The 20171-nt window shown below is 51.8% G+C and overlaps 1 protein-coding gene across 1 annotated transcript; it reads right to left on the bottom strand.

Moving 5' to 3' along the window:
• Positions 1 to 1191: 1191 nt before the first annotated feature.
• spg11 (SPG11 vesicle trafficking associated, spatacsin) lies at positions 1192 to 20119 on the bottom strand. Its single transcript, XM_063477535.1, has 40 exons — positions 19654 to 20119; positions 18972 to 19159; positions 18666 to 18896; positions 17856 to 18066; positions 17389 to 17526; positions 16828 to 17228; positions 16332 to 16477; positions 15994 to 16126; positions 15425 to 15580; positions 15171 to 15346; positions 14886 to 15062; positions 14431 to 14502; positions 14189 to 14316; positions 12907 to 13115; positions 12643 to 12838; positions 12191 to 12394; positions 11824 to 11930; positions 11578 to 11723; positions 11302 to 11466; positions 11148 to 11214; positions 10525 to 10687; positions 10207 to 10415; positions 9867 to 9975; positions 9431 to 9590; positions 9044 to 9325; positions 8537 to 8737; positions 8310 to 8417; positions 7805 to 7970; positions 7504 to 7718; positions 6474 to 7209; positions 5442 to 5587; positions 5120 to 5324; positions 4874 to 5014; positions 4273 to 4406; positions 3852 to 3971; positions 2582 to 2750; positions 2399 to 2475; positions 2090 to 2245; positions 1686 to 1837; positions 1192 to 1604 (listed from the first exon to the last, which is right to left on the bottom strand). Exons 1-40 carry the CDS (start codon positions 19866 to 19868, stop codon positions 1430 to 1432), a joined length of 7290 nt encoding a protein of 2429 aa, XP_063333605.1. The 5' UTR covers positions 19869 to 20119; the 3' UTR covers positions 1192 to 1429.
• Between the last annotated feature and the right edge of the window lie 52 nt (positions 20120 to 20171).

Here is a 20171-nt window from a genome sequence, read left to right as displayed (position 1 = left end):
TATTTAACAGTAGAATGGGAGGGAGAGCCTTCAGTTTTCGTTCCCTTTAACACCAGCTCCGTGTTGTAATCTTTGTTTTGAGCCCCGTGTCGGATGCTTCACTCGGTGCAGAGGTGACTCTCCTGTCAGTAATGAACTTCTCTGCTGCTGTTTCTGAACTTTAAATAAAAGAAACCCATTCCTCTTTAAATAATCACCCAGCTGGGCACAGGCTGTGAAGATATGAAAGTTTATCATTGGTCTAGGTAAATCCCCTGGATCAGGTACCAGCCTTATAAGCTGTATGCAGCCAGATAATAGTAAGACACTGAAACACTGATTATTGGTAATATTTCTGGTAATATTTGAGTTTTGCGCAGATGTTTTTAATCCCAGCATCCTCAGCTCAGCAGGCTCGGTGCGCTCTGCAGCTTATTACCAGCTCTGCCTACAGCAGAGATGAGCACAAACGCTGTAACACATTCAAAGGAAATGACATGAGGAGCTGAAACAGCTGATCATTACACAGGCCTGGACTGCCACCTAGTGGAGGAAGAGAGAACTGCCTCTCACGACCGTTTGCGAGGAGCTGCAGGCAAAAACATCCTGAAATTTCAGGCTGTTTTACTCCCGTGGAGTCAGCTGGGTTCCAGACTTTTTTCATTTCACACTTATTTAACATCCCTGTGACTCTGGGCCTTACTCCACCTGGCCTCACCTGTGCACCACCTCTATTTTCTATTCCTCTACAGAGACATGGTATGCAGTGGGGACTGTGAGATGTAATGCATGTCTCCTTTTTGAAGTTATTCACTCAGTTTCCAGAACTGAAAAATGAAGCCAATGCTGAAGTGCTAAAAACTGCAGTTCCACTAATGTCCACTAGGGGCTCCAGCAGCGAGCCAGTCGCCTGGTCGAGACTTTACAGCTCCGGTCTCTGTGGGTAGCTCCTCTCTTTATAACTGTGCAGGTGGTGAGTCAGCGGTCTGAATGGTGTTTATGCTGAAGGTTTGCATTATTAGGGGCGTGGCCTCTTTGACTGACAGGTGGATGGTGGCAGAGGAGGCTGTAATGAACTGCACTGTGTTTGTGCTGCTGGAGCATTTTTAGTTAAGTGTAGTGAAAGTCTGTGCAAGATGTCTGAGTGAAAGTCGAGGATTTATCTGATCTTACTGAACACGGACGCGCTGGAGTTACAGGAAAAACCCAAAGTAGTTGAAAGAGCATGTTTAATGTTAACTTTCACATGTTTCTACAAAGACTTTGTGCTTATTTAACCACCAACGAGCTTTTGAGCCAGAAAACTAAATCCTCGTCACCCAGTGAGAAAGAAGTCATCCATCAGGTGAGAAGGACACACGGCATTTTTCTACAAACACAGTCTGTACATCCACAGTGTTTCCTGTCGTTGGCGGTTATTGATCACGATGATGCTGCGGCCAGGTAACGATCAGCTGCCCAGCCTGTCGCTCAGGTAGCTCGACGTCTTGGCGTCCTGCAGCAGCATCTTGGTGATGTCGTGCAGGTTCTGCTGGTACGCCAGCCTGTAGCGGCTGTACACGTCATCGCAGTAAGTCAGCAGGCGCTTGACGTTGGAGGTGACGCTGCCGGGAGCGCCGTCCAGCCTGAAACACACACACAGCGCAGGTGAGTCCACGTCAAACTTTGGCTGTTTTCAGGTCGTTTTTCTGTGGTAGGAGTCTTACTTTTTGAAAATGTCCTCAAACAGGGTGGAGGTGAGCGGGCGGTGGCGTTTGAGCTCTTCCAGGTAACCAAAGTCTCCGTTCAGGACGACCTTCTGGTACAGAATCTCCGCCCAGTCCGGACTGTAGCTGTACGCCTCCGACACCACAAACACCTGAGACACAGGAAACACCGTCATGGCGGCTCCGCCCATCGTACGCAACATTAGAACCACCTCCCAAGTACCGGGATCAGATGTGGAGAACAAATCAACAGCTTGAACTTTTCTTCAAGTCTTTAAATTTGATTTATCAGCAGAACCTTCGTCACAGCGCCATTTCCAACCAATCAGCTTCAAGAAGTGATTGGAAGAGTTGCTGCTTCAGACAGGTGGAGGTTTGTGGAAGGAAGGATAACAGGAACCCACCTGGTAGCACCGCGGCAGCGCCATGGCGGCGCTCAGCAGCTCAGCAGGTCGCAGGTTGATGATGCGCAGGTCTGATCCCTGATTCAGGAAGTGGAGCTGAAGAGCAACCAGCTTAGCTGTGCGGATGCAGCGAGTCGCCTGACGCACACACGAATCCTGACACACACACACACACACACACACACACACACACACACACACACACACACACACACACACACACACACACACACACACACACAGAGTCAGGTCCTCTCTCCTCAGGACGTTAAAGACAGGAACAGGAAGCTGTGGGAGGAGCTCGGGTACCTTGAAGAAGCTCTCTGCCGCGTCCTTCAGCAGACCCAGCACTTTGACCAATGAGCTCTTCAGCTCCGGCGTGATGACTGAAACACAGGAAGTAAAACTGGGATCAGACCAGAGGAAAGAACCAATCGTGGAGGCTTTGGTGAGTTTTTGGCGTTGGCCAGCTCTCGGTGGGCGCTCGCTCACCCCAGGCCTGAGACTCGATCATCTTCAGCTGCGTCCTGGCGGCTATTTCGTGGTTTTCTCCGATCTCCCTCCTCATGGTGAAGCACAGTGCCACCATGTTGTACTTCTCGCTGTCTGCGGGGAGGCAGCGCTTTATGTAGTCCAGCAGAGCCGACTTCAGACTGGAGCTCTGCAGCGAGGGAGCGAGCGTCAGCGTGAGTTTACTCGACTTATGGACATGCTGCAGGATGTGTCCCCATCCAACTGTTCCAGACATTACCAACAACTCTCTGCAGTCCTGTTTCTCTCACATGTACTCACAATAAAATCAGGTAGAATCATCAGTAATTAGTTATTATAGACCTATTTCTACTCTTTCTTCTCACCGCCTTTACAGTGAGACCCAGTCAGGGTTGTCTGTGAAGGTTCTCAGTCATCCCGCTCATCGTAGTCCGAGGAGCCTGGAGAGAACAGCGTCCAGACTTCTATAAGTTTCCTTCAAGACGTTTTATCTGAGAAGCTTCTTCAGTTCTCAGAGGAACTCGTCTGATTTTAAGCCAATGTGTCATCTGTGTCCACTGTGAACGACCATCTTTGAACAGAGGGCGGGGCTTACAACACCAACTGTCTGCCATCTATAATCCAGTTCTGAGATCCTTCCCAGATGCCTTAACGCCCACTCACATCCTGGGCCTTCTGACCTCAGTGAGTCACATGATGGGGTGGGGCCAGATTTCACAGTGGGTTCACCTGAAACCCTGGCTGATTGTGACCTACACCTGTTTTCACACCTTGGCTCGTGTGATTAGGTAGAGGATCATTAGGGGGTCCATGACCCTCTTGGGGGGGAAACTCTCACAGGGCTTAAATCTGGGACGGTTTCTCTGTACAGCTTCTCGGATGAAACGTCTCCAAGGAAACTTAAAGTCCGGACGCTTTTCTTTCCAAGCTCCTTAGACCAGTGAGGGTTCAGAACCAATCAGAGCACAGGAACAGTTCTTACTAAAGTCATCAATGAGCTGAAGCTCAGCAGATTCAGCTGTACTTCTTCTTGCTCTCTGCTGATTTTAATCCTTCGTGGCTCAGTTGGTTTAACAGGTCAGGTTCTTGATTGGCTCTCACTCGTGTGCACACTCGCTCGTCTCAGCAGCAGATCTCTGAACTTTCTCTTACTGAGGAACAGGCTGCACACTGACCTGAGATCAGTTAGAGCTGATCCACATTCAAAAGCAAACTTTTTATTTCCACTCAGTAACTCTGTGTGTGTGTGTGTGTGTGTGTGTGTGTTGACCTGTCCTCTGTCTGTGTCCACCTTCTTCCTCAGCAGCATCTCGAAGCAGTGGTTCTGATGCAGCAGATCGAAGACGTACGTCATCTCGTTATACCTGCCGATACCTGTCAGCAGACGGACCTGCGCGCACACACACACACACACACACACACACACACACACACACACACACACACACACACACAGGAAAACTTACTTTTTTTCGTCTGTAATCCAACTTTGAACCAAGTAACTGAGTAGAAACTATCCACGGCTGGTTTGTGTAATGATAGTCACTCAAATCACTCACGCACTTTTTTTTTTTCTATCAGCTGGCACCACATGCACACACCAGGACGCTACGAAGCAGTAATTAACATGCATGCAGCAGCACGAGCATGAAGGGTAACAGCGGGGTGTGGATCTGTGTTTGGGGGCTCACCAGCAGGCTGTAGTGCCCTCCTGGAGCCAGGTAGGTGTGGCTGAGGTGACGGGCGGCTTGGAGCACTCTCACGATCCCCTCCATGTTGCAGGTGAGACTGAAACAGTCGTGCGCCACGATCAGCAGCTCCACAACTACAGGAGACAAAAAGGAAGGGGGCTTTCAGTTCTTTTCAAAATAAGACGCCGAGCCTCGTAAAGCCACCTCCCAGCTGGAAATGGAAGAACCTGAAGCATCCTGATCAGACTCTGAAAGTCCAACCGCACATCTGAATGTGCAAAACTCATCCCACAGTTTTTATCATCACAGTTTGTCATATGAAGCTTTTATACTTTGTCACTGTTTATGAGTACGTGTGTAAATGTGAGAGCATGGGTTTGCATTTGCATACTGTGCATTAGTGTGCATAACAGGACAAAGCCATAACAAGGTAAACATTTAAATCAAGAACATTTCATGCTTCTTATTCAGAAACCAACACTGTTCATGTGCTTTGTGGCCTCTTGGGGGCAGCAGAACACAACAAAACAGCTCTTTACACTAGAGGTGTATTTGTGTGTGCGCGTGTGCATGTGTGTGGGTGTGTGCGTGTTTGTCTTACTGCAGTTCAGGTCCCTCAGAGGAACAGAGTTGAGGTGCTCCAGCAGTTTGAGTCCCACCAGGTTCGGGTCGTCACATAGTTTGATCAGCTGCACCAGCGCGTCCCTGCCCTCCAACGGTCTGAAAATGTGCTTTTCCACCACTAACACACACACACACACACACACACACACACACACACACACATTACCTGGATGCTGAGGCCTAACACTGGAGAACTTTTCAAACCTGAGACGTGCTCTCTCACCTGGCTGCAGCTCCTGGGTGGAGGCCAGCAGCGCCTGAACCATAGCGGAGGAAATGAGCTCAGCCACGGCGTCTGCAGACAGACCCTGAGCTTTGACGAAGGCCCGAGACTTCCTGAAGCGCTCCGGCTGCTCGGACAGCAGCAGCTTCTCCAGCACCGAGCAGGGCTCCTCCCTGCAGATGCTGCTGAAGGAGCACTGCAGCTCCTGAGGAGACGGGGTCGGACACTCCGGTAAACTTCATACAGTTTTATAAAGAAACAAACAGAGCAGACGGTTCTGCGGGAACACTATCAAATCACCCGACAGGAGCCGGTTAGATACCTTGGAGAGCTGGTAGAGGCTGAGGACTTGTTTGCAGTAGTTGTTGCCATGGCGACACTGATCCACCAGTTTGTGGAGCTGGACGGCGACCTCGTCTTCGGGGAGGGGGAGCATCACAAAGGAGGACAGGCTGCTGACTGAGGGAGCTGGAAAAAGATGGTTTTCATACTCATTGATGACGGTTCAGGAAGCAAAACTGTAATTATTGGGTTAAAAACAATAACAGCTTTTTCAGAACACACAGAGTTTCTGCCCAGCGTGTAAACTGCTGCCTGGATCGAGCCCTACATGTATTTATAAGCTGCTATGCCACCGACTCGTCTCAGATTTTAACCCTTGTGTTGTCCTCGGGTCAAAAATGACCCCTAGGTGTATGGAAAACAAGTGTATGGGAATCCCGAGGACAACACAAGGATGGAGAGGATTTCTCACGGCAGTTAAAGGTCAAAGGTCGTTGAGTTCGGTGGCCTCGGGATCTCATCTCTGCCTTTTCTGGATAATGCGGTTCTGCTGGGTTCATCGAGCGATGACCTCCGACTACACTTTCATGACCTACAGCCATGAGCTGAAAGGACGACACCACAGATAGAAGCAGCAGGAAGAAGCAGCAGGAAGTGGAGCTGCCGCTCCTCCACAGTGAAAGGAGGCAGCTGAGGTGGTTCGGGGATCTGACCAACATGTGTCCTGGATGAACCTAGGTGAGGTGTTTTTGGGGTATGTCCAACCAGGAGGAGGCCCAGCACAGACCCAGGACAGAAACACAACATTACCAAGCTGGGAGAGGGTCGCGTGGGTGGTCACTGTTACTGCTGACCCCAAAGACAAAGACTTGGATAGATGGGAGAAGATGGACGGATGGATGATTCCGTGTTATCCTATTACACGAGTAGTTGGAATGCAGTTGAGAAAAATAAATATACAACATCGAAAGCTTCAATATTTTGTGCTTAATAAAAAAATCTGTTTTCTGGAAGTTCTGCTCGGAGAGGGGATATGTGCTTTTTTGTGAACTGAAGGTCAGAGGTCACTTACAGCTCGTGATGCTCGCCCTTGCGGGAGCTTCAGAGCCATCCTCCTGCGGTTCGTCGTTCAGCTCTCCGGACGCCAGGCCTCGGCAGCGCAGCACCAGCCACACGTCCGGGTGGTACAGGGAGAAATAACGGCACACCCGGCTGGCTTCATGGATGCTGCCGTCGTCTAACAGCTGACCAATCAGAGTGGCCAGAATGCTCCGCTCCTCTGGACTCAGTGCCGACTCGGCATTAGGCTCCTCCTGCTCGTCGGAGGGACCGGGCAGTCCCTCCAGCCCGAGGTACCCCTCAGTGTTCAGCCGAGTTATGTTGGAGAAGGAGAACTCCTTCATCAGCTCTTCGTGCGTGTTCATTCCAGGGTTGACGGCCGGCGGCGGCAGGTTAAAGACGCTCTCCTTCTCCATGGCGACGGTAAGGATGCGTTTGCGGATCCGGCTGAGCCACTGCTCTTTCTCCAGGCTCTCCAGTTTGTCCACGGGAGCCGGGGTGATCCGGGAGAGCCAGTGGGCGGCGAGCCCGAGCAGCAGGCAGTGCTCCTGGATGTCCAGCAGGTCCTCCGGAGCCTCCAGAGACCCTGGAGCGCCGGCCTCAGCCTGCGACAGGAAGAACTGGGAGGCGGGGTCTGGATCGGTGCCGTCGGCCTCCAGCTGCTCGTGACATTTCTTCCAGAAGCCGACGCGGGTCTCCAATCTGCCCCACTGCCGCTTGGACCTCTGAGAGCTCACCTCCTGAAGGAGCTGAAGGAGAACAGAGGGAAGCTGCCGTTAACTTTAAAGGGAAGCGTCTCAGATTCCTCACCCAAACAGCACAAAGACTTTATACTGGGTAAACTGGACCACTTAGAAATTCACCCTCAGACCATTTACAACAAACCAAACAGAGAAAATAAAGCTCGACTCAGTGGTGTGCAGGACCTCTCGTCTTCTGTGTCAGTAAATCAGTTTTTGAGACGTCACAGATAAATGATAGATTTTAAAGCATGCACGAAGAAGACCGAGTGTGGAACCCGGCCGTGTGCAGGTGGGTCGCACCTGGCTGAGCAGCAGACGGTGTACGGGCAGGCCGGCCAGCTGTGCCACCTGCCGCGCCTGGCTGTAGCACCCCCTCGCTTGCAGAGCGTCTACGGTCGCCTGGAACTCCTCCTGCTGAACGGAGGGAGAACTGCTCTGCAGGAGCCTGGGAGATATGTTGACCTCTGACCCCTGAAGCAACTGACTCAGCTGGCTCAGCTTCCTGAAATCTGGACCTTCAAATGAAAGAGAAAATGAGAAACTCAGGTTCTTCCAGAGGGTTGATGAAGCGGGTTCCTGCAGACCGTCGGGCACAGCTCACCGTTGGATTTGAGGAGTTTGTCGACGTCGGCAAGGAGCTGCAGCAGCCGGTGGATGTCGTACTGGGAGGAGCAGCGCTGCAGCATCGTGAGGAGCAGCACCGAGGCCTGGCTCTCCACCCACTGCAGGGGGAGGCCACCAGGGGGCGCAGGACCACCGTTTCTCAGCTAAGAGAAGGAGAGAGGCGGATTAGAGACCCTTTGTTTAAAAAGCTGCTGGGTCGGGCTGTCCCTGAAATGACCCATCTGTTCAGAGCAATAATCACCAGCATCTGCTGGAACAGCAGCATGTGTGAGAAATCAGTTTGTAAGTAGCTGACAAATGTGAAATAGACAGAGTAAAAGTCTGTTTTCTGCTTGAGTTAAAAACAGAAGCTCAGTCCTCGTGGTCGCTAACAGATGAAGACGAAAAACATGCGTTCAGGTAAACTAAAGGACGGATGGACTGATGAGGAAGGCCTGTCTTTGTCTTTTGTGTCGGGTACTGGAGCAGTCGGCCGGACTCACAGTGATGAGGGTCCGTTGGAAGTCCAGCAGCTTCGACTTGGCCTCAGCGAAGTTTCTGAAGTCGCAGCACAGCTCAAACATCCTGAGCACCAACACCAGAGGACAGTCCTGAGAGTCAGACAGAAAAACAACAAGTTTGTGTTTCAAGCTGATGCGACGAAGTGTTGAACGCTGACACGACTGCAGCGGTCAGACGAATGGTGACTGAGACAGAGTCGTGTTTTTACCCTCTGGAAGAGCTCGAAGCCTCGCAGGAGGGGCCTCACGTGGCTCCGGCCCAGGAGCGTCTTCCAGATGATGGAAAGGTCGTGCAGGGTCCATTCGTGATGCTGCGGCGCTTGAGCCAGGTGGGAGGTGGCTTCCTTGGCGGTGACATCATCGACAGAGGTCAGCACCCACACACAAAGGCACGGCAGCAGCTCTGCTCCCTGAAAACATCAGGTTTCAAACATGTTTATACTGCGGTACATGTATTACAGAGGAGCCGATGAATGGTGAATGTGCAAACAGCACTATTCTACTCTCTCTGAGCACTTGCTCAAGTTTTACACAACTTGTTTTTCATTGTTCATGCTCCAGTGGATGCATCAGAGAGTAACTTGCTCCGATGTATCTTAGCACAGATCAAACCACCAACCTACCGAATAGCAAACGACCTGCTCTACCTCCTGAGCTGAGCCCTGTAACTTTGATAATAACTGGAAAGGATAGCTGGGTGTGTTTCGCTCCCTTACCTGCACGCAGGCAGCCAGTACCGCCAGTGTCGGGCAGCGCTGCACCAGCGCCTCCTGCAGGAGGTATCTGCAGGGCGCCGGCTCCTCCTGGCTCTGCAGGAGCACCTGGAACATCTCCCCAGGGCGCTCCGGGCTCCCTGAGACCGCCTCCTCAGTTCTCAGAACCGAATGCTGCTCATCAGAGTCGCAGCTCTTCCGCTTACAGTAAACCTGCAGGTCCTGAAAAGCCAAGCTCAGGTGGGCCTGGAGGGTGGGGCCAAACTGAGCTGCCAGCGACCTCACCTGGAGGAAGAACCAGACGTAGATATTTGAGAGAGATTAATGTTTATGAACCTGCAGGGCCAGGCTGACCGTGCAGAGGGTACTGCTGTGTGTGTGTGTGCGTACCTGCTGAGGCGGGAAGTTGTGCAGTTGGACAAATAACAGGAAGTGGATGAACTGTCCGTCATGGGCACAGTGGGCGGGGTAAACGGAGCTCAGCTGCAGGTTGTGGAGCTGACAGAACTGAACGGCCAGCGCCCACTCCTGAGCCGCCTCGTACGATGACCTGACACACACACACACACACACACACACACACACACACACGAGTAACATGGCTACAAGTTTCAGAAGGATAACACAAATGTAACACTCAGTAGAAACCCCAGCCTGTGTTTAAGGAATATGAAGTGCCCATTCAACCTTTACACAAAAACAGGAAGCAAGCCTTGTACTTCCTGTTTTAAAAAAAATGCTTCAATAACACAATAAAAGTCTATTTCAGACATTTCTGAGCTGCAGAGCACGTCACACTAAAATGCATCAACGAGGCGGGGCTGACCTGCCGATGCCTCTCTGCTCCAAACTGTCTGTTAGTGCAGCTTCCAGGTAACCAATCAGCTCCTCTGCTGCTCCAGGCTCCGCCTCCACCAGTTTCACACCTTTAGACACTGAAATGAGACAGCAGAGGGGAAATGTAAAAGCAAAAACCTGCAGTTCCTCTAATGTCCAGCAGAGGCGCCACAGTGAGTCAAACTACAGTCTGATAGAAAAAGTTCATTTTCCCCTTTACATATTTGAAGGCATCGGGCCACTTCCTGTTTGCTTCTCAGTTTCCTTCCTGCTCAGTGAGCATTTTGCAGGTTAAACTCAACTGTGTGTGTGTGTGTGTGTGTGTGTACCCAGAGTGTGCAGATGCTGTGTCGGGCTGCTGTGTGTGTTGCGTTGGTTCCAGTGCTGCAGGATTGCGTTCATGGCTCTGATGTCGACCCTCAGCTTGAGGCTGCAGACTCCCAGCAGCTCACAGAAACAAACGGCGGCTGACGCCACAGACGGCACGTTGAAACGCTGCAGGGCCAACCTGGACGCTCGCCGCGAGGCCTCCTGCAGCCTGGGACACATGACGCTGATGCTTAGCAGAAGGACGATGTTCCTGTGTGGTGTCCTCGCACCATTACACTTTCCTCACAGAAGCTCTGACATGAGCGTGCAGTACTCACGTTAGCCTGACGTCCCCGCTGCCGCTCAGCTGCTGGACGAGGAAGGTGGCGTAGGCGAAAGATGGCCGACCGTGGTGGAGGAAGTAGAGATAGTCCAGATTCTCTTTTAGAGCGAACCTTTGGACCAGGTGAGGGCTGGAGAAGTGAGGCAGCTCTGATGTTTCTGTGGAGAATCATCACAAACAGGTACACACAAACTATTCCAAGTGTACATTTAAAATCTTACAACATGTCAAACGTCTTCAGCTCATCCTCCGCCGTCTCCAAACCACCACAGCAGGTCTCACCGCCATCTTCAAACCTTCCCTTTCACTCCTGCTGGATCACCCCGACACTCGTCTCCACCTGCACTTTCTTCTTCTCCTCTCTTTCGACGTCTGACCCCAGGTACATGCACCACCTTCACTACCTCTGCTCCTTGCAGCTTCACCTTTCCACCTGTCTCCCTTCCTCTGCAGCACATCTTTTACCTGCTTCCTACTCTCACCACAGATCACAGTCACACTAAATTTAAAGAAAACATCTGTTTTCTGCTTCTTAGTTTCCAAAGTTCAGAGGTTTTTGGGGTGGGGCTTCCTGTCACCACCTGAGCCGTGACCTTCGTGCTGGCTTTCGGGTCTTACCTGTGGAGTTGAGGGTGTTTGCTGCCTGCCAGCCAAACAGCCTGGACGGGTCCAGAGGGTGGAGGGACTGGAAGGAAACACCAACGGGCCGTCAGAATACCGACAATAACGAGGTGAATACTAACGGGCCGGCAGGTGACGGGTGGGCGTTTACCTGCAGCAGGTGGTACACGGAGATGTCGGAGGGCGGGCCGTTTCCTCGGGGGACGGCAGGGAACAGGGCGGCCCTCAGTTTGGGATGTGGGGCCAGCGCCATCTTCAGCAGCTGTGGGTCGACCGTCCTCTCTGACCTGCCCGACCTTTGACCCTGAGCCATCACCTGAAAGCACGGCGTGGAAACACTTCATCCTCCACCCTTCTTCATGTTTAACACCTGTCAGTGTTTTATTTCCACACAGAGCAGCAGCTTCCTGACAGGAGCAGAGTTTACCTGGTCGATTCCTCCGGGGGCGAACATGATGGCGGCCAGAGTCAGCAGACTGTGACCCTCTAACAGCAGACTGCTGAGGGACGCCTGGCTGCCAGGTAATAACACCTGAGCACTGGTTAGACTGGCCTGGAACACCAGTCCTGGATCTGCAGCAGAGAACGAGGACAAAGCACGATGAAGAACGGATTCAGGAGCGAGGAGGACGAGGAACGCGCTCCAACTGAGAGCGCAGAGTTCGGTTCCCACCTGACAGATCTCTGGTGATCTCCTGGATCCGCACCAGCATCTCGAACCAGGGTTGCCGCTCAGAGAGGCTCTGACTGCTCAGGAGGGAGCAGTTTCTGGGGGTCAGTCTGTGGACAGGAGGCCAGAGCTCATAATGGTGTTTATACAGCACCAAATCACAACAACAGTCACCATAAGGTCGGCCCAACAATAACACATACAGACACAAACCCAGCAGTCATGTGACCCCCTCTGAGTGAACAGTTTGGCAACAGTGAGAAGGAAAAGCTCCCTTTTAACAGGAAGAAAGCTCAGACAGAAGCAGGCTCAGGGAGGGGCGGGGCCATCATCAGCACCTAATCCACTTACATCAGATCATATCACGCACCTGTAGTGCTCCAGGTAGGTGTAGAGCAGGTACTGAAGGTTGTGCTCCAGACAGAAGGTGATAAAGACGCCGTGGAGGTCGAGCCCGAGGGGGGAGCGGTACTGAGGGATGGGAGGAGAAGAAGCCATCACGCCTCCACCCTGAGCCAACCTCCACAGCAGCTGCTCCAGGTGTGCCAGCTCGTCCGGGATGAACACGCCTCTCCTGTAGGAAATAAAACCCTGTGGTTATTTTCTCGCACCGTGCCAGCTGCACAGCTGATACGGTGGTTGATATCAGGCTAAACTGGAGATGGTGGACGTGCAGTGTCCTGGTGTACACGGGAGCTTCTGGTCATGTCTCTGTCGTCAGAGTTAATATATTTGGTCTTTTGGATGCAGGTGACCTCATCGCTACTCGCAGTGGAGCTGTGATGAACCAGGACACCTGTGCACAAACGTCTGTGTTTGTACCTGGCCAGCAGGTCCAGGATGTTCTCCCTCATGTAGCTGCTGCAGGCCGTGCTGTCGTTCACCAGTTCTGGGGTTAAGTCCGGCCACCGGGGGGTGCCAGACGTCTCCGTATTCTGGATCCAGTCGACCACGCGGCGCTGGTCGTGCAGGGCGGTCAGATAACGCCACAGCACTGAAGCGTCGCAGGTTCTGAGCTCTAACGGAGAAAAGGAGGTTAACGCTGAACAGAGACTTATTAGAATCTGATCCCGACCCGGGTTCTACCTGCGTGCTGCAGTCTGGACAGGAGGACAGCTGTCCGGCAGCTCTGGTCCCAGTTCTTCACCCAGTCCAGTCTCAGTATCCTCCAGAGACCCCCCCGCTCCTCCTCCTCCTCTTCTCGAGGCCTCCTCTGCACCTCCAGCTCTTTCAGAACCTCCTCACCGCCTCCCTCCTTACGAGCCATCCGAACAGTCCCGGAAAGTTTTTGGATTCTCAAAGTCAAAAACAAAGAGTTTGTGTTTACTCAGAGGTTTAACATCTAAATGCATGAAAGAGTCGAAGAGTCGAGGGGCGGGTTAGAGGGGATAAATAGAGAATTCAGAGGGTTCAGAGGAGGCGGAGGGCAGGTAACGTAATAAGGAACAAAAACAGGGACAGAGCCGAAACAAAGCAGCTTAGAGCAAGATGGAGATGTTTGTAAGATGAAACAGGAGGCTGAGAAGGAAGCTGAGGAGAATTAATGTCTGTTTGTCCTTCATAACCACGGTGGGAAGAAGCAGAGTCAGAGCATGTATAATGCAACTACCTGACCAATAATATGGCTGCTGTGAGGTTACCGTACCAACAGACTGTCCAGTCAAATTATAGCATTGTGATTGGATGTCACAGATTAGCAGGTGTCTGTGTGATGCTCACACTCTGCTGGCTCCACAAACAAACATGGCGGTTAAACATGAAGCTTTAAAACCAGCTGATTGCCTCACGGTGAATGTGCCATTTATGCATCTACACGACAGCAAAGACCTCCGAGGAATATTCAGACCTGATTTTCCATAAACGTGTTCACAGTGTTTGAGATCAAATTTGAAATAATGTAATATTTTACTGCTTTATGATGACTGGTATGATAAAGCCCATCAGCCAACGTGGCTGTTTTTACTGATGGAAGCTGATAGAGCAGAAACTTTAAGTATTTTTCAGTTAGAAGTAAACTAGGCTTTCAGCGTGACTGCAGACAAATCACAGACTGTGGAAAAGTCTGAAATTCCTCACATTAGTCCCACCTGTAGGATGGAGCCCTTACACAGCTTACCCAGGTCTCACCTATGACCCTGAAAAAACTCAGGATTTAGCTGTAAGCCGTAACGTCTGGCTCCTTGTGCAGCATACTAACTACTGGGTCGGCTTCCAGAAGCTGACCAATCAGAAAGAAGCAGGTTTTTGGGTGGGCGGTGCATAAAGAGACAGGAGCTAACACATCCACAACACAGACGTCTGCAGTGTGACAGAGAGCCACTCTGATTGGTGGAACTCTGTGCTGTGGATTCAGCTAGCAGCTGTTTACCCTTGATGCGAGGTACTTCCTGTGCAGCGGACAGCCGGCCGCGACCCCAGCTTCTCCATCTCCCCGATGAACTCAACACTCTCCTTCTCTTCCTCTGGGAAGTAACTCCGACTGGACAGCTCATCCACCTGTGCAACAGGTAAGAACAGTTTAGAGGTCGGACGGGGACGATCCTAAACATTCACAGAAACAAACGGAGAGCATGTTTCAAAGTAAAATACCGGGAAACACGCCACACTCACCATCAGCTCCCTCAGCTCCTTGTCATCCGTGTGGAGGCAGATAAGGTGGAGCTGCTGCTTCACACTGAAACCCTGCAAACCCAAACACAGACTGCTCAGCCTCGACGCTCTGTCTCCTTTAAAGAACAGAGCTGTCACATCCATCCCAGCGCTGGCTCACACGCCGAGCTGAAGGATCGACCAATCAGCTCGCAGACCCGGGGTCCAGGCCCCGCTCCGTTTGAGACTGTGGACTCAGAGTCTCTGTGACATCATACAGATCCCAGAGCAGATAAACTGACCCACAGGCTTTACTCCTACACCTGCGGCCACATTATTAGAAACGCTGGTCGTGTTTGATCGAACAGGAGATAAAACATTCGGTACTTTTGTCTTAACTTCTCTCCTATGAGGCTCATCTTTGCTCTTTTCCTGATAACCTGTAGTTGAACGTGTGTGATGTCAGCTGCTCTCACCATGTTGGCGAGGAGCGTGTTGGCGGTCTGCAGGTCTCGGCGTCGCAGGCAGGAGAAAACTTGCCGCAGACCCTCCCTCCTCAGAGCCGGCAGGTGGCGTTCGGGCCGGTTCTGCCTCCGCAGGACTGCCTGAGCTCTGGGGATCTGATTGGTCAGGATGGACTGATGGACCACTTCCTGCACCATGGACACAGAACAACACTTTTCAGATTTTCACACATTTTTTTAGCGTCACAGGAAGGTTACTGCGGTTATGGGACCAAAGTAAAAGCGTCTAAATCTGACCTCTGCTGAGAGCTGCTCCCACTCGTCCCGCTGAGCCTCCTCCTCGGCCGGAGCCGCAGCTCTGGTAGCCGACACATCGGGCCCTGCAGCCCAGGGGAATCTCTTCATGTAGCTCCTCAGCTCGGCGACGTACCGATCCAGAACGTTTATGCAGCTCTGCACGCCCGAGTCCTCGTCTGCAGACGCAGCAGAGCAGCGTCAACTCGGACACCTGTATTAATGCTCTGTGTGTGTGTGTGTGTGTGTTTTCTTACGGTGTGTGTTGGACAGCACGGAGCGGATCTGCGTGTTCACGAAGCTCAGGGTGATGTTGAGCAGCTGCTCGGAGAACTGTCGGCTCTGAGCTTCGCTGTTCGAGTCTCTGACGGCCGAACACAGCAGGTCTAAGGCGGGACACAGCTCCTGCACTCCTGCAGGGGCGACGGCTCGTTACACACATGATATGACTCTTTGTTTCTTTGCACACAGGGCAGGTAGGATTTTCTCTAACAATAAATGAAATCATCTTTTAAAATCATGTGAGTGTGGCCAATCTGCAAACAAATAAGAAATCAGGAAGAGGACATATTTGTATCACAGCAGTTTACCTCTAAGATTATGTGTTTTCTGATGTTACAGATATGTTGTTAAACTGAACGATGCTTTGTGCTGTTTCTTCGTGGAATAAGCACCAAGAACGCTGAAAATTCTTTCCTGAACTCGTTTCAGGGAAAGTTGTTTTAGAAGATTTGCATTCAACGGCATCCACGTGCATCTGCGAGCAGTTTGCACGCTTCTCTGCCTGTGATCTAAAACGTGTGCTTGTAACGTGGCGTGCACGTACTGTCTGTGAGGCTCAGCGTGGAGGCGGCGGGCTGATCAGCAGAGCTGAAAGCTGCCGCCGGAGGGTTCAGGACGTTTTCTTTGCTCTTCAGGTAGAAATCGACCGTGTCCAGCTGACGGTTCTTCAGTCCAGTCTGTGCAACAACAAAGAAGACAAACTGTTTGATGCAAATGTCATAAACAGTGGAAAAAAAGTAGAATTTGTTTTTACTTTTCTTAATGAATAGATAACACAGTTTTTTGTTTCAGGATTTTCTCTCTCACAGAACCATCAAAGATCTCAAAAATGTTTCCCTGTGATCAGAACGAGGTTTAATTAGATATACAGGTGTTTGCTACCTGCAGGGCGTGGATGGGGATGGAGCAGCGCCCCCAGCTGTTCAGGTGGCAGACTGCGTCCACTGTCGCCGCGCTGCCGAACAACATCAACCGGCTGAGCAAGTCCTGCTGCGACACGGAGAACAGGACCTGGAACACACCGGCCTCTGACACACACACACACACACACACAGGATGTGAGGTTACTGAAATGGAGGCGGGGCTTGCTGGTTTGATGCGGTCCCTGCCGTCTTTCCTTTCTTTCACAGACGGAGAGAGAAACACTGAAACAGCAGCAGATCACTGCTCACGATTACTGCAAACAGGAAGCACTCTCAGAGAAACACGAGCTGTCAGGTGATCGTGCCGCTTCGACACAAACTGCAAGTTTTTGAAAATTACGTGGACAAAAAACCAAGTTGGATTCATTTGTGCAGAATAACCGTGTGAACCTTTGGCGCCCTGTCGGGCTGCTGAGGCCATCACAGCAACAGTGACCTGGAGCGCGGCGACTTACTCTTCAGCAGCAGCCGATGCTGCCGCTCTCCACAGCGCTGAACCGGCGCTGCCTCGCCCGCCGCCTGGTGGTAACTCACGTTCCCGTACTCCATATCCCACAATGCAACTGTGGTCTGTTGGTTTCCCGGGCGGACGAAGGTCAGCAGAACGGAGAACTCAGAGACGGTGAGCTGAGATGAAGCGGACGATTCGGGGACGGCGAAAGTGACGGTCATCCCCCCCGGAGGCACTCTGCTGTGGGACGAGGATGGAGCCAGGTGGGAGTCCAGGTGGGGGAGGGAGGAGAACCAAGACGAGGTCCTGGGAGGCTGAGATGAAGAGAAGCAGGAGGAGGAGGAGGAAGGAGCAGTGGCCTGTTTTGCTCTGCTGTACATGGAGTTGAGACGAGCCTCCCAGGAGCTGGAGTTGAGGTCAGAGGTGAAAGGTCAGAGGTGAAAGGTCAGAGGTGAAAGGTCAGAGGTGGACCTTTCTCTCTTCTTAAAATAAATAACTATTTTAACAAACAAAAATCAAGAAAGATTCGGTCACAGCTCATAAATCCAGATGCTCTGCAGCTTACCGGTCGGCGCTGAAGGTCGCTCCCAGGGCCGAGATGCTGAAGCCGGAGCTCGACAGGCTGTCCTGGTCTCTGGGGTGCTGCGGCTGAAGAGGGGGGCGTGACCGGGGGGCGGCGCACAGCAGGTGGTCCGGAAACATCCTGAAAGACAGATCATGACTCTGAAGTTTGCTCTGTGCCGTCTCTGCAGTGCAGAGTGGGATTAGCTCGCAGACGAGTCAGCGCCATTGGATTTTCCCTGTTTGATGCAGTTAATCAGTTTAATATTCCTCCAGCTGAGCCGGGAACCTCACACACAGGATCAGAGCGCCGCAGAGGGCAGACTAATCCAGCCCGCCCTCACCGTTTCTGCTTCTGTCACCATTCTGAGAATCTTTTCACCTGAATCACCATAAACAGACTCTAACACAGACACTGCTGCGCTTTCTACTCATCGAGATGCCTTCTGAGTCATTGCACTGACTTTATACCTGAAGTAGTGGTTGAGGTCGATGGCGATGGCGGCGTGGGACTGAGTGACGGCCACGGCTGTGCTCAGATCAGCCGACACCTGGAGCAGGCAGAAGGAGGGAGAGGAGGAGAAGGGGAAGGAGGTGAGCTCGTCCTCTGCCGGGCTGGAGCTCAGGTAGGCGGGCAGGCTAACGCTGGCCAGCAGAGTGCCATCAGAGACGCTGCACACAGCTGGAGGGGGCGGAGTTAAAGAAAAGGATGTATGGACAAAAAACGAGGCGCTTTATTTCATGCATTCGTGAAGTTACAGCGCAAACAATTTGAGAGGAGTGTATTTAAATGATTCATAAAAAGGAGAACTTCTTCATTGATACACATCCCTCTTTCCTGTCTCTTGACTAAAGGGAAGCTCTCTTGGACATGTGCAGAGGACGGAGAGTGGATGATGAAGATGGAGCTGCCAGGCAGGAGGAAAACAGGAAGGCCTCAGAGGAGGTTCATGGATGCAGTAAAGGAGGACGTGGTACAGAGGAGGATGCTGGGATGGACCATAACAGGAGCAGCTGCAAGAAGAAATCACCCAGCGATGTCTGTTTTCATAAATTATGTTATTGTTGGGGGATCATCTGCAGAACCTCCACCGCCCGTCAGTGCACATTTGCCCTGATCTCGTGCTATGATGCACTTACTGGTATTGTGACCTTCTGCACGCTGGTACTCGTCCTGACCTGTTTAGGACGGTGTGTGAGTCATGAGCCATGTTCTCAGTGTCACATGTCACAGTGCGCTCATTGTAATACTGTGTGTAGCAGTGAGACCGTGAAGGATACATATGAGTCCAGTGGAGCTGAGGGCAAACAGGGTTTCCATGGAGACGATGGAGTGATGGACCGCAGAGCATGAGTCGCTGTCGGCCAGCTGGACTCTGCAGCAGGATAACGTCTGAGGCTCCTCCTCCTCCTGCTGCCACTGTAGCTGCAGCAGCCAATCAGAGTTCAGCAGAACGCAGCAGTGGGCAGTCACAAAGGACAACAGCTGCACCACCTGCAGCTCGCTCACACCTGGGAGCAAACACTCAGTCAGCTAATGCGAGACATTAATAGCAGGCGGGTGGTCTAGACGGTTTTGGTACTCACTGGGGTCCTGGTCTCTGATGGTCTGCAGCAGGCGGTCTGCAGGATACTCACACACACAGAGCACGGAGATGAAGGCCGACCGCTCAGCCCTGACCTCCAGCAGCTTCAGGTCACCCTGAGATCCCACAGCCAGCAGCCTGAAGCCGCCGACTCCCCGAGAGTGGACGGACACCTCCTCCCACGAAAAACTGTGAGCAGAAAGAAACTTTTAGAAAATCTGCTTGTTTACCTGCAGTCCTGGGGAGCCCTCACTAACCTACAGGTCTGCTGACCTCCAGCTGCAGTATCAGCTGTCTTTGGAGGCATTTTACTCGCTTTTTGTCTCCGTTTGTGCAGCTGCACTCCACAGAGAGCCACACACTGCAGTACTTCAGCATACAAACACATGTTGGTGTTTTAGTAAAACATGCATTTATTTTCAGCCCACTTTCTTATTGTGTGTGTGTCACATTACCCAAATCATGTAGATATTTTAGCAAACATTAAATAGTCAGAAATCACAGTTAAATGTTTGCTGTGACGGACAGTGCCAGGAGGAGCTCTGTTTGATGGGTTCTGGTTTAAACAGAGGATGTCTCACACTGACGTGTTTCAGATCCAACGCATTTTAATGTTAAACCAGTTACTCGGAGATTATTCAGCTTTATCACAGTCACTATCTGTGCAGTTCCTGCTGACTCACTCTCGGTAGCTGCCCTCCACTGCAGCCGGAGAAGCCTCTCTGTCCGCCGGGTCCCACACCACCAGCTGCCCCCGAACCCCCAGACATGCGAGCAGGGAGCCTCCAGGAGCAAGCTCGGCTTTCCGTATGTCCGCTACATCACCACAGTGCTGATTCTCTGGGATCACAGCCACCTCCGTGGATCCAGCCTGCAACCGCTGATCCGCTTCCAACATCTTCGCGCGGTGACCCGGGACCGGAGAAACCGGATTAAAGGTCTAACTGTGAGCTAAGAAGACATTTTAATTTCAAAAGAAGAATAAATCTGCTGTCGAGGCTGTTTGGATACTTCCTCTTCTCATGTAAACAGCTGCTCGGGTTCAGTTGTCACGTGTGCTGCCTCTACTGTCAGCTGACCTCCGCGGAAACTCATGCGCAATAACGTCATCGTGGATCGATTGCTTTTCCCTGGACCCAGCTCTAGAAAGCGACACGCTAATTGGCTGAGACTAACACCGCCGATCTGTATACAGTTTAGC

The sequence above is a fragment of the Pelmatolapia mariae genome, linkage group LG7, assembly GCF_036321145.2.
Source record: "Pelmatolapia mariae isolate MD_Pm_ZW linkage group LG7, Pm_UMD_F_2, whole genome shotgun sequence".
Taxonomy (NCBI): Eukaryota; Metazoa; Chordata; class Actinopteri; order Cichliformes; family Cichlidae; genus Pelmatolapia; species Pelmatolapia mariae.
This window is presented reverse-complemented; position numbering and strand designations above follow the sequence as displayed.

Coding starts and splice junctions, on each gene's coding strand:
- spg11 (XM_063477535.1), bottom strand. CDS start 19,868: ATGTTGGAAGCGGATCAGCGGTTGCAGGCTGGATCCACGGAGGTGGCT. Junction 15,581..15,993: donor CACGCTGAGCCTCACAGACA/GTACGTGCACGC, acceptor TCGCCCCTGCAG/GAGTGCAGGAGCTGTGTCCC. Junction 11,215..11,301: donor CCGTGTACCACCTGCTGCAG/GTAAACGCCCAC, acceptor GTTTCCTTCCAG/TCCCTCCACCCTCTGGACCC.